Here is a 14,923-nt window from a genome sequence, read left to right as displayed (position 1 = left end):
AAGAAAAAGGAGTCTTGGTGATGTGTTAGCTGAATTTTAAAAAGTGAGTAGATATTTATCAGGCAGACAAATCCTCCTGACCCCAAAATCTGAGCTATTTCCATATGCACAATTGGCTAGTATTGAATGAAATACTATGTTAAATGTAATTGTAAATCTGACAGTTGAATCAGGTATGGCTTTGAAAAAATTATAGTGTGTTACACTGCATATTTCACCACCAAGAATGAAGAAATTCTCAAATAATCTATGCATAGGCCTAAGCCATATATTTAATGGCTCAAGTATTTGGGCTTCTTAGTAGAAATAAATAAAACAGTACAATAGTAGTAGTAATAATAATAGTAGTAGAAAGGAGGAACTCAAAGGACTTTGTATATAAATTTCTCTAATGTACTGTAAGTGGGTAAATCAGTGAGCCTTGGGTGGAAAAATGGGAAATCTACTGAATTTTAGTGGTAGTGACCTAGAACTGTAAAGTGTTTTATATAGCTTGCTGGATTTACTGGATTATTTCTCCATTGGCCTTTGTTGGGAACTTCTTAATATGATTTTACAAAGAAAATATACTTCATATTAAAACACTTTTATTCAGTTGTGTGAGTCAATATAATTATTGCTTGCCCATAGTAGGTTACATTAAGAGATACTAAAACTGTAAAAAGATTGAGGCCAATCCATTTCTACTGATTGTAAGAGAGAAATTTAAAGAGAAACTAAAAAAGTTTTAGAAGAGAAAGTTAAATAATCTATTCATGCATGTACATGTATATGTATGAAGAGGAAAAAATCTGGTAAGAAATAATCTCCAAGTGTTTCTAATGGTCATCAGGGGTAGTGGAGGGGATTAGTAGTAAAGAGGTACTTTCTTAAGTGTTCATTTTTCTATATTGTCTGGGTTTCTCTTTAACAATGAGTACATATTCCTTTAATAAATATACAGTAGAATATTTCAAATAAAAAATAATAAAAAAATAATCATTGTGGAAACAGTAAAGCTTCAAATAATATAAGATCAAAAAATTCAAGATAAAATAAGTATTTAAACTTTTGAACTGAATGGGAAAAAATTAGTCTAGAGTTACAAGTCTGTATTTTCAGAGATAGTTTAAAAAAATATATTTTATTAACTTTAGGAAGAGAAAGGAAGGAAGACACACAGAGAAAAAAAACATTGATCCATTGCCTCCCTTATGCACACACCCCAACCAGGAATTGAACCCACTATCTGGGCATGTGCCCTGACTGGGAAGGGAACAGGTGACCTTTGGTGCATGGGAGGATGCTCAACCAACTGAGCCACACCAGGCAGGGCCAGAGATAGTTTATCTTTTCTTAAACTTTGTTATTCTGTAGACAGACTGATTGATTCTGCTTTTCAAGTGAAAAGCTGAATCAGCTCAGTTCACCCTAAATGGGCACTTAGAATCCAGTAAGGAAATAAGCACTGTCTACATTAGAACAGCGCATGAGCTCACTTCTTAAAAAATTTTCCCAACCTGCGGTTTGTTCTTATCCCAGGTGGTGAGAACAGTAATGGAATGCGAAACAGCTTCTGTCGTTACTTCCAGTAAAATTCTTAAATTAGTTACCATTTTTTAGCATACTTTTTTTTAATAATAAATAAATTTAGTTGTTATTCTTATACTCATGAGAGTAGAAACCTCACTAAAACCATTTTCCTACTCCTAAAACTCCCCAAAGATAGCTGTATTTCAATATTAAACTTCTTCATATTATATATTTAAAAAAAAAATACCACAACTCCAAAGCTTCAGGAGTATTTCATTTCACTGTATAACAGAAAGAATATTTGTTTTTTAGACTCTTTGAAATGATATAGCGTTCCAAACCACTCTACATCAGTCTCCAGAAAGCATTAGAGGATGGTGTTTCTTTCCCATCCTCCATTTTACCTCCCCATCCCATGTTTTTAAAAATAATAACAGAAAAGTTACTAGTGGTTTCTGGTAATATGAAACCAAAGACAAAAAAGGCAAGGAGTGTGTAATAGAATTGATGCAACAGCCTCATAGACATTTAGGGCAGGCCGCTTGTTCATCTGGCAACTCTTACACCGAGACAGCGGGACTAGATAATGGGAAGGTGTATTCAAAACTCCTTACGGTGTAAAATCACACCTTATTTACTCTTCCAAGAGTTTTTATTCTTACCTTACCAGGCTTTTGCCATATGGCCGTGAAATCATTAGGACAAAGCAAAGACCTGGAATTGAAATACTTAATTCAGTCATGAAAATTAATCTAGAAAAAAATAAAAATAAATCAACCTCTTATAACCTTGCAACCATCCTCCCTAAATCCCATTTTTACACAATGCCAAATCACACCCAATATGGTTATTTGTACTACCTGTAGCCACAACTGTCATTTAGACAAACTGATAAATGTGGAAAATATAGGGACTTTGCCAGATAGCTTTTTTTTCTGGTGGATAACTTTCTAATTTCATTCTAAATTATTGATATGAAATAAGCATAACATCTATGGAGTTTTTATATTATTGTTCTGTGCTAGAAGGTATATTTCACTCCTTAATATTATAATAAGCAATGAGAACATAATTATATTGAATATATAATCATTTTTCCCCCATTTCTGTTCAAATAGACATATTTGCATAATAGTCACAATAATAAAACTGAGTTTCATACTTTTTTTTTTGTAGCGTCAAATAAGGGTCACTTATTTCTTATTTTAAAATTTAAGGGTGTTTCTTATTATTGTTTTCCATTGAAAATAGTTATTAACAGACCTTACTGGCATTCCCCATCATTTTTCTTTCAATTGCTTTAAGAATTACTAAAATGAACCATTTTTGAAAAGTCTCAACATACTAACTATAGATATACACATTTTAAAATATGCACCAGAGCTGGCTTTGAAATTGAAAGGTGTTGCCCTCCACTTGCACATGCAGGTCATCTAACCAGGTTCTGTTGTTGTTTTGAAAATGTTCAATTCAGGTTCTACATGGTCAGCTACTATGAGCGGAGCCACAGGATAGCAGTGGGAGCTCGCAATGGTTCAGTGGCCCTGTACGACATCCGGACCGGAAAATGTCAGGTAAATAAATCACCACGACTTCCTCTCCATAACGTGAGGAAGCTATTGAAGGGAGTGAGAGGCCAGCACGTCACCATTATGGATAATGCTAAAGGAATCAATAGTTTAATGAAGGACTCAGAGAGTATAGAGCCCTACTGTCTCCACTCGGTGGGACGCGGGGCTGGCTGCCTTTGCTATGCCACAGGTGAGTTTGTAGCAGAGCCCAAAGTAGGTGTCCCTGCTCACGCACCACTGGGCGATACATCTTTTTTTCTTGAGACAAAGCTTTCTGGTTTTATTATTTGTTTTTGCCATGTGTTTTCTGAAAAAATGTTTGATGATACAACATGATAGTTAATGGCTGACTAAACATTTTCTGACTAGGGTAAAATGAGGTATTTAGCACAGTTTGGAAAAAGAAATCACAATAGCATTTCTTGTGGCTCTATAAAAAGAAAACTGATGTTCTATTGAAATAGATTTAGCTTTCTATATTTTTATAACTCTTTCAATGGTTTTATAATACTTGATGAAAAAAGTCTTGGTTTCGATTTTGATCTTGATCACTTGATTCTCAAAATGGACCAGTTGGGTAGACAAGGCAAGTCTACCCCCAATTTAGATATAAGTGAATCAAAGCTCTGAGACTCAATCTCTAGCCCAGTGTCACACTCTTAGTTAATGGCAAAATCAGGGCTAGACTCTGCTGTGACCGTGATGAATTTACAGTGCTCAATTGATAAATAGTTCCAAGTCACAACTTGTTATGTTCCACTGTAGCATTTAGCAACATGCATGTATTCACCACATTGGGAATTATATTGAACTGTATCAAATTGATACAGCCAACTATACTAAAAATTTCCAGAAGAAATATGAATTTCATCAAGATGTGGCTAACATTTTAAACTGTCTCTTACATTTAATATGCTATTATGCTTTCCATGAAATAGTTCTCACGTTTGGTAACAGGTGTTGGGGGTAAAAGTTTTGGGGGTCAGGCACATTTGGAGGAGACCATCTGAATGTTCCTCTCTGCAGACCTCCTCAGGGTCTCTACCGTGTGGGTGTGCATTGTGCATTTCGGGGAGCGCACAGACTGTGTACCATTGGCTCCACTTTTGTAATAATTCAAGCTTGTTTGTGTGTTTTAAGACATTAAGTTCTCATCGGTGACCATATTTCTTTACTTTGAGCAATGAAACCTCTCTGAATACCTGCTTAAAAATTAAGTTATATGTTGTTTTATATTATTTCCTTTTAGAAGAGATACGGTAGTTCTTTAAAATTGGAGTTTATCGTTACTAGGAGGCTTGAGAGAAATAAACCACAAACATCTACAAGGTGCAGAAAAAAAAAAAAAGAGCAAGGGGACCTTTTCAAGCTTCTTTAAAATCAAATCATAGAGGACTCTTTGTTATCGGACAAACCTGCTTGCCACTGGCAGAAGGAGAAGTGAGGCCCTGTGAGCCAAGAGAAGGGAAAGGAGCAGCTAAGCATTAATAAGAAAGAACCAAACTGTCCTCAACTAGGCACTTTATGGTTCTCTTCCTCCTCAGTGGTCTCAGTGAAGCTCTCAGTAAAATGCAAAAAACATGAGTAATTTGAATGTCTTATTCTCTTTGAGTTACTTGAGATGCACTTATTAACCAGACATTCTTTCTTAACAGGAATTCATAATGCTCTTGATATTCTATTTTATTTTCTGTCTACATTTGAGTGCATTTGGACATTTTAGTGTCCCCACGATTTTTCTTTTACCTCAGCTTCTTGATTTTGCTATCCAAAGTTATCTCTGGTGTTACAAGCCCAAATAACCTTTACCTTCCAGTTCTATGGGAAACAGAACATTACCCTTTTCTCTCATTATTCAGAACTTTAAATATCTAAAATCAATCTTATAAATCAAACTACTTTGGCCAATTATATCCAATGACAATAACTCTTAAGTAAGAATGATTCTCATTCTATTATGGTATTAGTTTTATAGTATTTGAAATAAGTGAAGCAACACTTGAACCGTAATATACAAGTATAGTTGGCATGTCTAGAGAGGATGTTTTAGAGTTGACTGAAGGGACTAGGGGTTTTGAACTAGGGAGCAGTAGGGCATTTATGCAGTTAGACATTGGACTCAATTAACTGAGAGAGTGGGACATTTTTCCTAGCATGAGCAAAAGCATCGAGATATGCCATAAACAATGTAGAAGAAAACGTCGCTGGACTTTAGGGGTAGGTGTCCACGTAGGTGGGAAGGTCAGGCAGAGTCGCCTAAATGGGGAGTCAGCGCTGATGGGGAAATAGGCAGTGGCCTGCTCAGGATGCCAGAGGCTGAGGATACCCAGGGCCCAGGGGCAGCAGAGAACCCATGGCTGAGGGACTGGAGGGACTGAGGGACTGGACCTCCTATGAGGTCCCTGTTGTTAGCGATAGGTTGGTAGAGGAGAGAAGAGAAAAATTAAATTCCTTTCCCTTACCTGTTGTCATTAGCTTCTCCCATTTTTTAAAAAAATAATGTTCTTTTAACCTGTTTTTCCTAAACAAGAATAGAAGACTATGCAAAACCATAGGACAGATATGCAGATCTATATGAACATGAGTTTTACTTATATCAAGGGTTCTCAAACTGCTGCCCAAATCTTCCTGCCACCTATTGATGTATTTAAAGTTTGACTGGAATACATCCCCGCTGATTCCCTTAGGGATCGTCTGAGCTGCTGGCACGCTGCAGGGCAGAACTGAGTTGTCGTGACCAACAGAGACCTCATGTGGTCCCCACAGCCCAATGTAGTTACTGTTGCCCTTTACAGAAAACGTTTGCTGGTCCTGGACGTAGATGATTGAGGAGGTAGATTAACTAATTTAACAGAAAAGTGCTCAACAACAATATATTGATAGCATAATATACTGAAGAAGAATAACTAGAAACTTGTGTGGTCCACATTCCATCTTCACCATTTGTTAATTTTATAACCTTGGGGAAGTTTCTTAGCTTCTGAGCTGAAGCCCCCTCCCTTAATCAGCTTAACAATAACCCACAACCTTCGGACCAACTTGAAGCCCCCTCCCTTAAAACAGGGATAGAAACCATGTATGTTATTGTGAGACATACATAAGATAATTCATGTAAAATTCTTAGCACAGGGCCTGCCCAGGAGCTAATATTCAGTAAATTATGGTTATTATCATATTTGAATGATCTTGGAAATACATTACATTGCAAAAATTTAGAGAATTTTAAAGCTAAAACTTGAGGCCTCAAGTGTTTATGGACTCTCAAGGCTTTTCGTTCTCACTCCTAGTCGGGGGCACTGAGGGGAAAGGAGGCTGCACTGCTTGGGGCCATGCATGGATTTCCTGCTTAAAGACAGCTCTTGCCTGTGGTGCTAAGTTGAATTTCTACTGATTATGGAAATCAGAAACTTTGATGCAGTTCAATAGTTAAAATTCTGCTGTGCTGCTGACTGCATTTTCACTTGGCAACTGCTACCAATTTCAGACTATACTTGACTCGAATTTTGCTTTATTAAAAAAAAAAATAGTAACTCCCTATGTAGTGCTTAGGTTTTGTTGGTAGTCAGTGTTCTTGATAAGCAGACTAGTTCTTGATAAGCTCCAGGAACCCTAACGCTACAGGTGTGACTTTGGTTAAACCAGCCATGGACATTCCCTCCAGCAACATTGGCCTCTGTTTGGCAGACTTGATTTCTATCTCACTAATTTTCTAGTCCTTTCTGAATGCATTCTGTGTAGTAAACAACTGCTGGCTCTGTGTAAGTTTCTCTCAAGTTCGTGTTAACTCATTTTCCTTATGAACTTTGCACTGTGTTACTCAAAGGCATCTGATTCATTTCAGTAAATCTATACTCGAGAAAAGAGTGTGGCTGATATCTTACCTAATTATTAAATTATTAAAATAACTTTATTATTAAAAAATTTGAGTAAGTTCCCTAAAGATTAAACTCATTTTTAAGGCCTCATATTTTCCAGTTCCTGGTGCATAGTAAATGCACTGTAAAATACATGTTGATCAAATAAAACACCCCGAGTCTTTGAAGTAAAACCTATACAAAAAATAAAGTGTTCCATAATGAAGTCGAAACTAGAGGCCTGGTGCACAAAATTTGTGCACTGGGGTGTGTGTTGGGGGGTGTCCCTCGCTCCTTACCATCTGCCTGCTTGCTGCTCTTTACTGCTCGGCTAACAGCTCCTTACTGCTGCCACTGCTGTAGAGGCAGGAAAGGCTCCCGCCATCGCCGCTGCGCTTGCCAGCTGTGAGCCCAGCTTCTAGCTGAGCTGTGCTCCCCCTGTGGGAGCACACCTACCACCAGGGGCAGCTCCTGCATTGAGCGTTTGCCCCCTGGTGGTCAATGCGTGTCATAGCAACCAGTCGTTTGGCCGTTTGGTTGGTTTGCATATTAGGCTTTTATTATATAGGATATATTTGTAATTTAGGTATAGTTATATTTTTGTAGGTCAGAAACACTTCATCAAAATACTGTTTTTCTGTAAGGGATGATGGGATATATTTTCAGAAACAGCATAGAGGGCCTCTTACGAGTCATGAAAGATACATTTCTGTAGTAGACAGTGGCCAGGCCTGCCCTAGGCCAGATAATGAAGGAAAGAAGAGAAGCCAAGATTGATTGATTGTATGTATAGAACTGTGGCCACTAGGTCTAGCTATAATTCCCTGAAGAGCAGGAGGTGTATTCTGAAATGCTAGAAAAAGCGATGGGCCTGAGGTTGGTGCTTCTGTGGCCTCAGGGATTCCTTACTCCCTGCGGATGGATGCGTTGAACTTCAGATCACCTTCATTCACGGGAAAGAAGGAAGCCACTGGACACTGCGTCCATTTACTTTCCCCTTGCCTCCTGAGTAGCCTCTGCTCTGCTTCTTCCCTGATTCAGGGGTACTAAAGTGAGAGCAAGCCCAAACTCTGTCCAAATCCTTTTTAGTGGTTTAAACCTCGGTTTATCATCACCGTCCAGCCTGGCTCACCTTCATTTTTCAGTCAACAAGACGTCCTTGCCTGGTCCAGTCATCTCGTTATATTCAGGCCCCTGCCACGCATCTAACTAGACTAATGAGAAGCAAAACCACAACTCCCTTAAAGTGAATGTGGACTATGAGGATGGCCTCATTGTTTTCCTGTCAAACTCCTCTTCCCTCAATCTCATTTGTCCTCAACTGCAAATTTTGAGAATCACACTGATAGCATTTCACATAAGAATTGCACACATCTTATGTGAGAAGCAATGATTCTAATAGATAAGTAGAAACACCTCTTGTCTGTGACTTAGGAAATACTAAGCCAGTAACAGATTTTGTGAATACAATTAGTTACATAGTGTTAGCAAAGCATTGAAGAAATTACTGAATGCTGGCATTTTCCATAAATAATAATTTTTAGGAAAGGGGGGGCTTGACAAGACATGAAAATGTTTTCAGCGCGGGATTTAAAGCATTCTGATGACAATGTGCCAGTGTGATTTTCTGTAATACATTTAATTCTGCTAAACACTCTAAGGCTGCTACAGATCAGAGGAGCTGATTTTCAAGACCCAACAAAAATGTCAGCAAGCACACCTATAATCATAGAAGTTTGGAAAGCAACGTGTTCTTCTCTCTAAAAATACCAAAGCTTTTACCTCTAGTTAGGAGGAGCACTGGACCTTTGGGAGCTGGTGGACAGTAAGATTGATGTTATTTTAAGGCAGAGTTTTGAAGCTTCGGGTGCAGTTTTCAATGCACAGAATTCTATAACGGGCAGGCATCAAGAGCACTTAGGCTGTGATTGCAAAAATTGCAGTGAGAATTGACTAGAGTACTTAGTCAGACAGTGACATTTTAGGCATTTTCTTCCTGCTCTTTTCAGCAGCTGGTTTTCTGGCAGGTGCTGCCCGTGACATTCTGAAGCAGCAACCAGAAATACGGCGTCAGGGAGGGTAATAAGATGAATGGTTGGAGAAGACAATGGCTTCCTGACATCACATTGAAGAATTACCTAAGGAGCATCCCGTTTTAAGAGTGCAATGCTATTTAGAGAAGAACTCTAGGAAGAGAAACCTATCTGGAACAATGCTTGAAATTAGACCATCATTTATTCTGAAAGTTAAAAAAAATTTTTTTTAAGAATAACTTTAACTGACAGTATAGAGGAGGATTTTTCTGTTTGTTTACCCCCTCACTCAGTGAGTATTTCTTATATCCATGTTATATTTTGAATGCAGGTATTTACACCAAGAAAGAAAATTAGATTATTTCTATATTTGGATAATTCTACCACTTACCAACACAACAGTTATTCTAGGCATTTCAGCATTCCTGCAAAAGCATTGGGTGGACTAAAAGTTATGATTCCAAAAATTCATATTTTATTTATATTTCTTTTTTTAATATATATTTTGTTGATTTTTTACAGAGAGGAAGGGAGAGAAAGAGGAACAGAGAGCTAGAAACATCGATGAGAGAGAAACATCGACCAGCTGCCTCCTGCACACCCCCTACCGGGGATATGCCCACAACCAATGTACATGCCCTTGACCGAAATCGAAACTGGGACCTTTCAGTTCGTAGACCGAAGCTCTATCCATTGAGCCAAACCGGTTTCAGCTTATCTACATTTCTTAATGCCATTCAGTTTCCTTCCTAATTCTCTTCCCAACACATAAAAAAATGAAAGTATAAATGTCTAAATACATATATTTCATATATATTTAGTCCTTACATTTAGAAAATATTACATAGGAGAGTCATGGTGCATCAAATTTATTCTGGATTCACTGCCTTGTATTCTTTATATCCACTCTTGATATATAAGGTACTTAGAACTAGGCCTGGCATACAGTAGTCATTGGATAAAAATGAATCATAAGTACTCTAACTATATATTGAGGACACAAGTCTGTAGTTCATGATAGGAGCTAAAGAGATGTTGATGGTGATTTAAAGAGAATATTGTCAAAATTTGGTAGCTCCTATCTCAAATAGAATTTGGGATGGAGCTCATGTTGGGGGGGGGGGGGGGGGAGGTATCATAAAAGCCCTCAGATCTGGCACAATCTGCCCCAAAAGTTGCTCAGTTAGTAAAAAATGTTGCTCAAGTGTAGAATCATAGAAAATGATATACAGGCAGTCCTCAGGTTATAGCGGACTAGATGTACATCATTTCGTAGTTACGTCGCCATCTCCTACAGTATTTATTTTTTTAAAAAAGTTCTGTCATTTCAACGTATGTACATATGTGCTTTATTTTTATTATCATTATTTATTTACCACAAGTAAAGGTCAGGAGTGTTATCTTTCTTTTAAATCTTTTTTTACTGTATCACTTCATTACTGCTGTGTATGTGCTCCATGTAGGTGGGTTCTGACTACAGCGAATTGTGCCATAGGAATGGATCTCCGATGTAACCTGAGGACACATTAAGCCCAGGTCAATCTCCAGTGACTGACACTATACCTTCTGTCCAGAAGACAAAACAGGCTGGGCTCTTAACATGTTAAATATTGTATTTTAAAATTACCTTATTTTTTATCTCTTGATATGAGACCAAGGCCTTTTCTTTTTATAATTAGTCCATACTTTTCTTTCTAAACCACACCAGCTTCTGTTTTTTTTTTTTAAGTAGATTGGGAAAATAAAGGTACTCATAAAGCAATGTAGGAATGTAATCCTAGATATTTATGCTTTTTCCCACTCTTTTGCAGTTATCTAACACCTGATATCAGGAATGTGTGTGTCTTTGTAAAGCTGTCTTCCCGTTCTTAATTTAAAATTTTATATCACCGTTAGCATAGCTTGGACTAATCCAGATCACAGAGCTCCGCTGGTGGGAGCAGTTGCGGGTGGGCCTCGAAAACACTGGTGTTCCTTGTTTGGTGGGCATCAGTCGGGATGTTTTATGGAGAAAATCTTTATATATAAAAGCCAAGCAACTGGAACAACAGAACGACCTGTTGCTATGACGCTCACTGTGGCAGCCAACTGACCCAATTGGGGCCCCCATTGGTCCCCCCCAACCTCTCACAGCCCCTCCCTGGCCAGCCTGACCCCCAGCAGCCCCCCTAACTCCGATCGGTGGCAGGACTTGCCAGCCAACTGCCCGAGGGCCCTGGCCCCAGCCCTGCCCCTGATTGGCTCCCCTCACTTCGATCAGGGGAAGGGCCAGCTGGCCAACCTTCTGCATCCCTCCTTCTCACCAGTCCAACCCCAATAGCCAGCATTGGGATAGGCTGGCTGGACCCCACCTTATGCACAAATGTGTGCACTAGACCTCTAATAGAGAATATTGGTTCACCTTTGAGTCAGTAAAGTAGAAGTCAGTTAAGAGAGATTCTCTAGTATAATACATACAGTGTGTAGTGCTTAGATATATATTCACATGACACCATGAAATGTGAAAGGGAATGACTGCTTGTGGGGGCAAGGTATTTACAGTCTAGTAGAAGTAGCAAAGCAGAAAGACAGACACAAGTACAGTATAGTGTTTAATGCTACAACAGGATGTGGGAGATAAGAACAGGAAAAGGTTCCTGTACTGAGAGCAAAAGGAACGTGGGAATGTGGTGGAAGGGAAGCAAGACAAAGCTGGTAGAGAGGGGGTCTGAGGCATGGGCAGCCCTTCTTGGCTAGATTGCTTCATAGTTTGTCAGCAGTGAGCCACAAACTCAGATGTCTAAGAGACCAAGCAGATACCCAGCAGGTAGCTTAAATTAATAAAATAAGGTAAGATTTATCTTTCACTTTTCCATTTTTGATAGCACCATCCAAGAACTTTAACACTGCTCTCTATAAAACACAGCATAAGCCTTTAATAAAACGCAGGCTGCTATTGCACTTGGTTTTAGGGACAGAACTGGGAGGGCTAGGGGACCATGACAGACTGAAGGGCACCTGCTAAAGGCATCAGCCATGTCTCAGACCCTGAAGGTGGGTGCTGCGTGGAATCATGGACCTATGTTGCCTTTTTAAGATAAGATGAAAATCTGAGTTTTTAAGAACCTCCAAATTTATAATTGCTAGTGACTGATTTTAAAAGTTTTTAAAGTGCATAAATCAATACTATGCTGAATGCATTCAGTACATTTAGAGAAACCATTTAAGAGTTTCAGGCAGGGGAGTAACAGGATTAGATACTCCATTTGGAAGGTCAGGACTGCAGATGACAAATTGGCAATGGTTTGCTCCTTGAGGCTTTGGTAACAATCCAGGTAGCAGGTGCTCGGGGCTTGGTTGGTATCTGTGGGGACTGGGTGAAGACAGGAGTAAGAAGCATATAGAGCAAGTGGATGATGATAAGTCTTAAAACACATTATTGTAGATATATACACTAAAATATAGATTGATTCCATAATATAAAAGTAAAAGCAACATTTTCTGAAAGAAAAACAACAGATGGGCTGTATATGAACTGGTAGGGAAGACAGATGTATGAAAGGAAAGATTTGGGCATAGAGAGGAATTTTAAGAATAATTTTGGAATTGTTGGGAAGATTTCAAAGTTAGGATATTTTATGTGCAAAGTAGTGAGAGTTACAAAAGAGGTTTTACGTGAAAGGATTTATTATTTCCTATAACGCGTGGGGGCAAATGGTATCCTCAGGGCTGCCAGTCTTTCGTCTCTCTGCTTCACTGCAGACTGTGTTGGGCTCTCGTAGGCTGGACCACCTCAGTGCACAGGACTGCTACCACAGAGCCAGCAGCCTCTGTAGAGGGTACCATCCAGAGTGAGAAAGTTTTAAAAGCAAATGCACCCTTTCAGAAAGCCTGTTCTGTGTCTCAGTTTTCCAAATTGCATCACATACCCATGTGTATTAGACCTGTTGCTGGCAGAGAATGGAAATATCATGACAAATTGAGATTTACTCCTGCAATAGCAGAAGGATATCACCCTCCTGGGGGGTCAGGGAATTGGCCTGAGGGAGACAGCCACCTTTTGCCTCCCGAAGGGAATTTGGTCTCCCCTGGAGGGTTCTTAGGTATAATGACCAGGAAAAGAGGGTTGACAGCAGACTGTTCTTCCACTTGCTGTCTTTGGGAACTTGAACAAGTTTCTAGCCCTCTCTGAACCAGTTTCCTCGCCTGCAGGATGGGAATGGATGCACTTGTGTCTTCCTGATCAGTTGAGCTATGAGATGCTTAGTGGTGTGCTTCTGCAGTTGAAGTGCTCAGTTAATGATGCTGGTGGGTTAAGAGTCATCTTCAAAGGTCAGTCCAGTTTAGAGTTTCTGAATTTGAAAGAGAACTTTTTGTCTTGGTCTATGAATGAATGTTTTACCAATAGGAAACACTTAAACACCCAGTAGGCTAACAATAAGATTAGTTTAAAGGTATGAACTTTCCCCTTTACTCCCACAGAGACAGTGAGCTGGGTTGGCAGAGAGCAGAACCGCCTCCAGAGACCTGGCTCCGATCCCTTCCTGGCACCATCCAGGAGCCCCTCCCCTTTGCTCTGAAGGGAGAGGCTGGCCTTGATTACCGGACACTGTCCCTCCTCCTCCCCATTCAGCTGATTGCTCTCCTGCTTCAGAGCTGTGGCAGCCACACCCGAAGACAGAGTAGGTGCTAGAAAGAATTATTTCTTTGAATGTTTAAATGCTGTAAGCAAGTCTGCTCTTCTCCCAAGTTACATCCTGATCTAGAATATTCATTAATGCAGAAAGTTATTTAAAAACATAGTTGACTTTCAAAGGAATGGCAAGAGCAGTTAAGCACCTATAGAATGGCCACCACACCCGATTAAATGCATGTTTTTCATGTTTTCTGAGAGTGGCTCTTTGTGGTACTGAGAAAGCCAGCTCCCAATGCCCCTTGAATTTCTCTGGATGCACATCCCAGTGTGTGGCGTTGTTATTGTGTTGCTGTAATTTATGTAAATGTATTGTCAGAGATGAATGAAAACTTATAGTTGTAAATCTACAAGGACACAGCTATAAATCACATAGATTTATTACTTGTAGGCATGTACATCAAGCCTCTGGAATTACTGCTTCTACTGTAGACAGAGGTTAAAGAAAAAGGTAACAACTTACACGCCATTATACATACACAGCAGTTTGTCATTTATTGGTGGTGGTATGAATACAGAATACAGCAGGTGACTGTCCTTCACCCAGCACAGTCTACTTGGCAAGGATGCTGAAGGAAAGACTGCCAAGTAAGTAGTCAGGATATTTAGTCTTAGAGCCAGTTACTCATTTTGTTACTTACCTTCTCTGAGCTGAAATTTACTAGGTATAAAACTATGTATCAGAAAACTATTGACACCACCCCAATACACCATCATGGTTTTTGTGAGGAAGCCATGCGTTCATTTATTCATTCAACATTTTTTGAGTGCCTACTGTATATCACACATTTTTTTTTTTTAGGCTGAAAGGAATAATGTAAGCCAACATCCTTATTTTTACCAAAAATAAATCACAGTGAGACCAGAAAAATGAGATGCTTTATAAAAGGTTGTGGGAGGACTTATGAAAATGCAAAATGCATACAAGGGAAAATTATTATTAATTGTAATACGAAGCCAATAGTTCTTATATGTCTACATGTTTAGTTCTCCATAGATATTTCTGTCTGGGAGTTCCTTTTCCCTAAATTCATGGGGCATTGTCATTTAGCATTGTTCTTTTCAAACCAGCTGACATCAGAATCATGTTGGATATTTTAAAATAGATCTCCTACCCCAGACCTTCTGAATCAGAATCTCTGAGGCAGGGGCCTATATTCTATCCCAGGCAATGCTAATGCAAACTAGAGTTGGGAAACACTGGGTTTACCAAATAAAATCACAGATTACATAAGGAACGAATAATGTGTGAATTATCATTTTAAGTCCTCAATGGTCTAT

At 39.0% G+C, this 14,923-nt stretch overlaps 1 protein-coding gene across 6 annotated transcripts in view; it reads left to right on the top strand.

Moving 5' to 3' along the window:
* The window catches only part of WDR7 (WD repeat domain 7), a 265,735-nt gene that overhangs the window by 208,541 nt on the left and 42,271 nt on the right, over positions 1-14,923 (top strand). For all 6 annotated transcript variants that reach the window (XM_036417625.2, XM_036417624.2, XM_045574696.1 and 3 more), the window contains one exon: positions 2,987-3,086. In XM_036417625.2, coding sequence (XP_036273518.1) covers positions 2,987-3,086 — 100 coding nt within the window. The remainder of the gene's footprint in view (positions 1-2,986; positions 3,087-14,923) is intronic.

The sequence above is a fragment of the Pipistrellus kuhlii genome, unplaced genomic scaffold, assembly GCF_014108245.1.
Source record: "Pipistrellus kuhlii isolate mPipKuh1 unplaced genomic scaffold, mPipKuh1.p scaffold_m20_p_6, whole genome shotgun sequence".
NCBI lineage: Eukaryota > Metazoa > Chordata > Mammalia > Chiroptera > Vespertilionidae > Pipistrellus > Pipistrellus kuhlii.
This window is presented reverse-complemented; position numbering and strand designations above follow the sequence as displayed.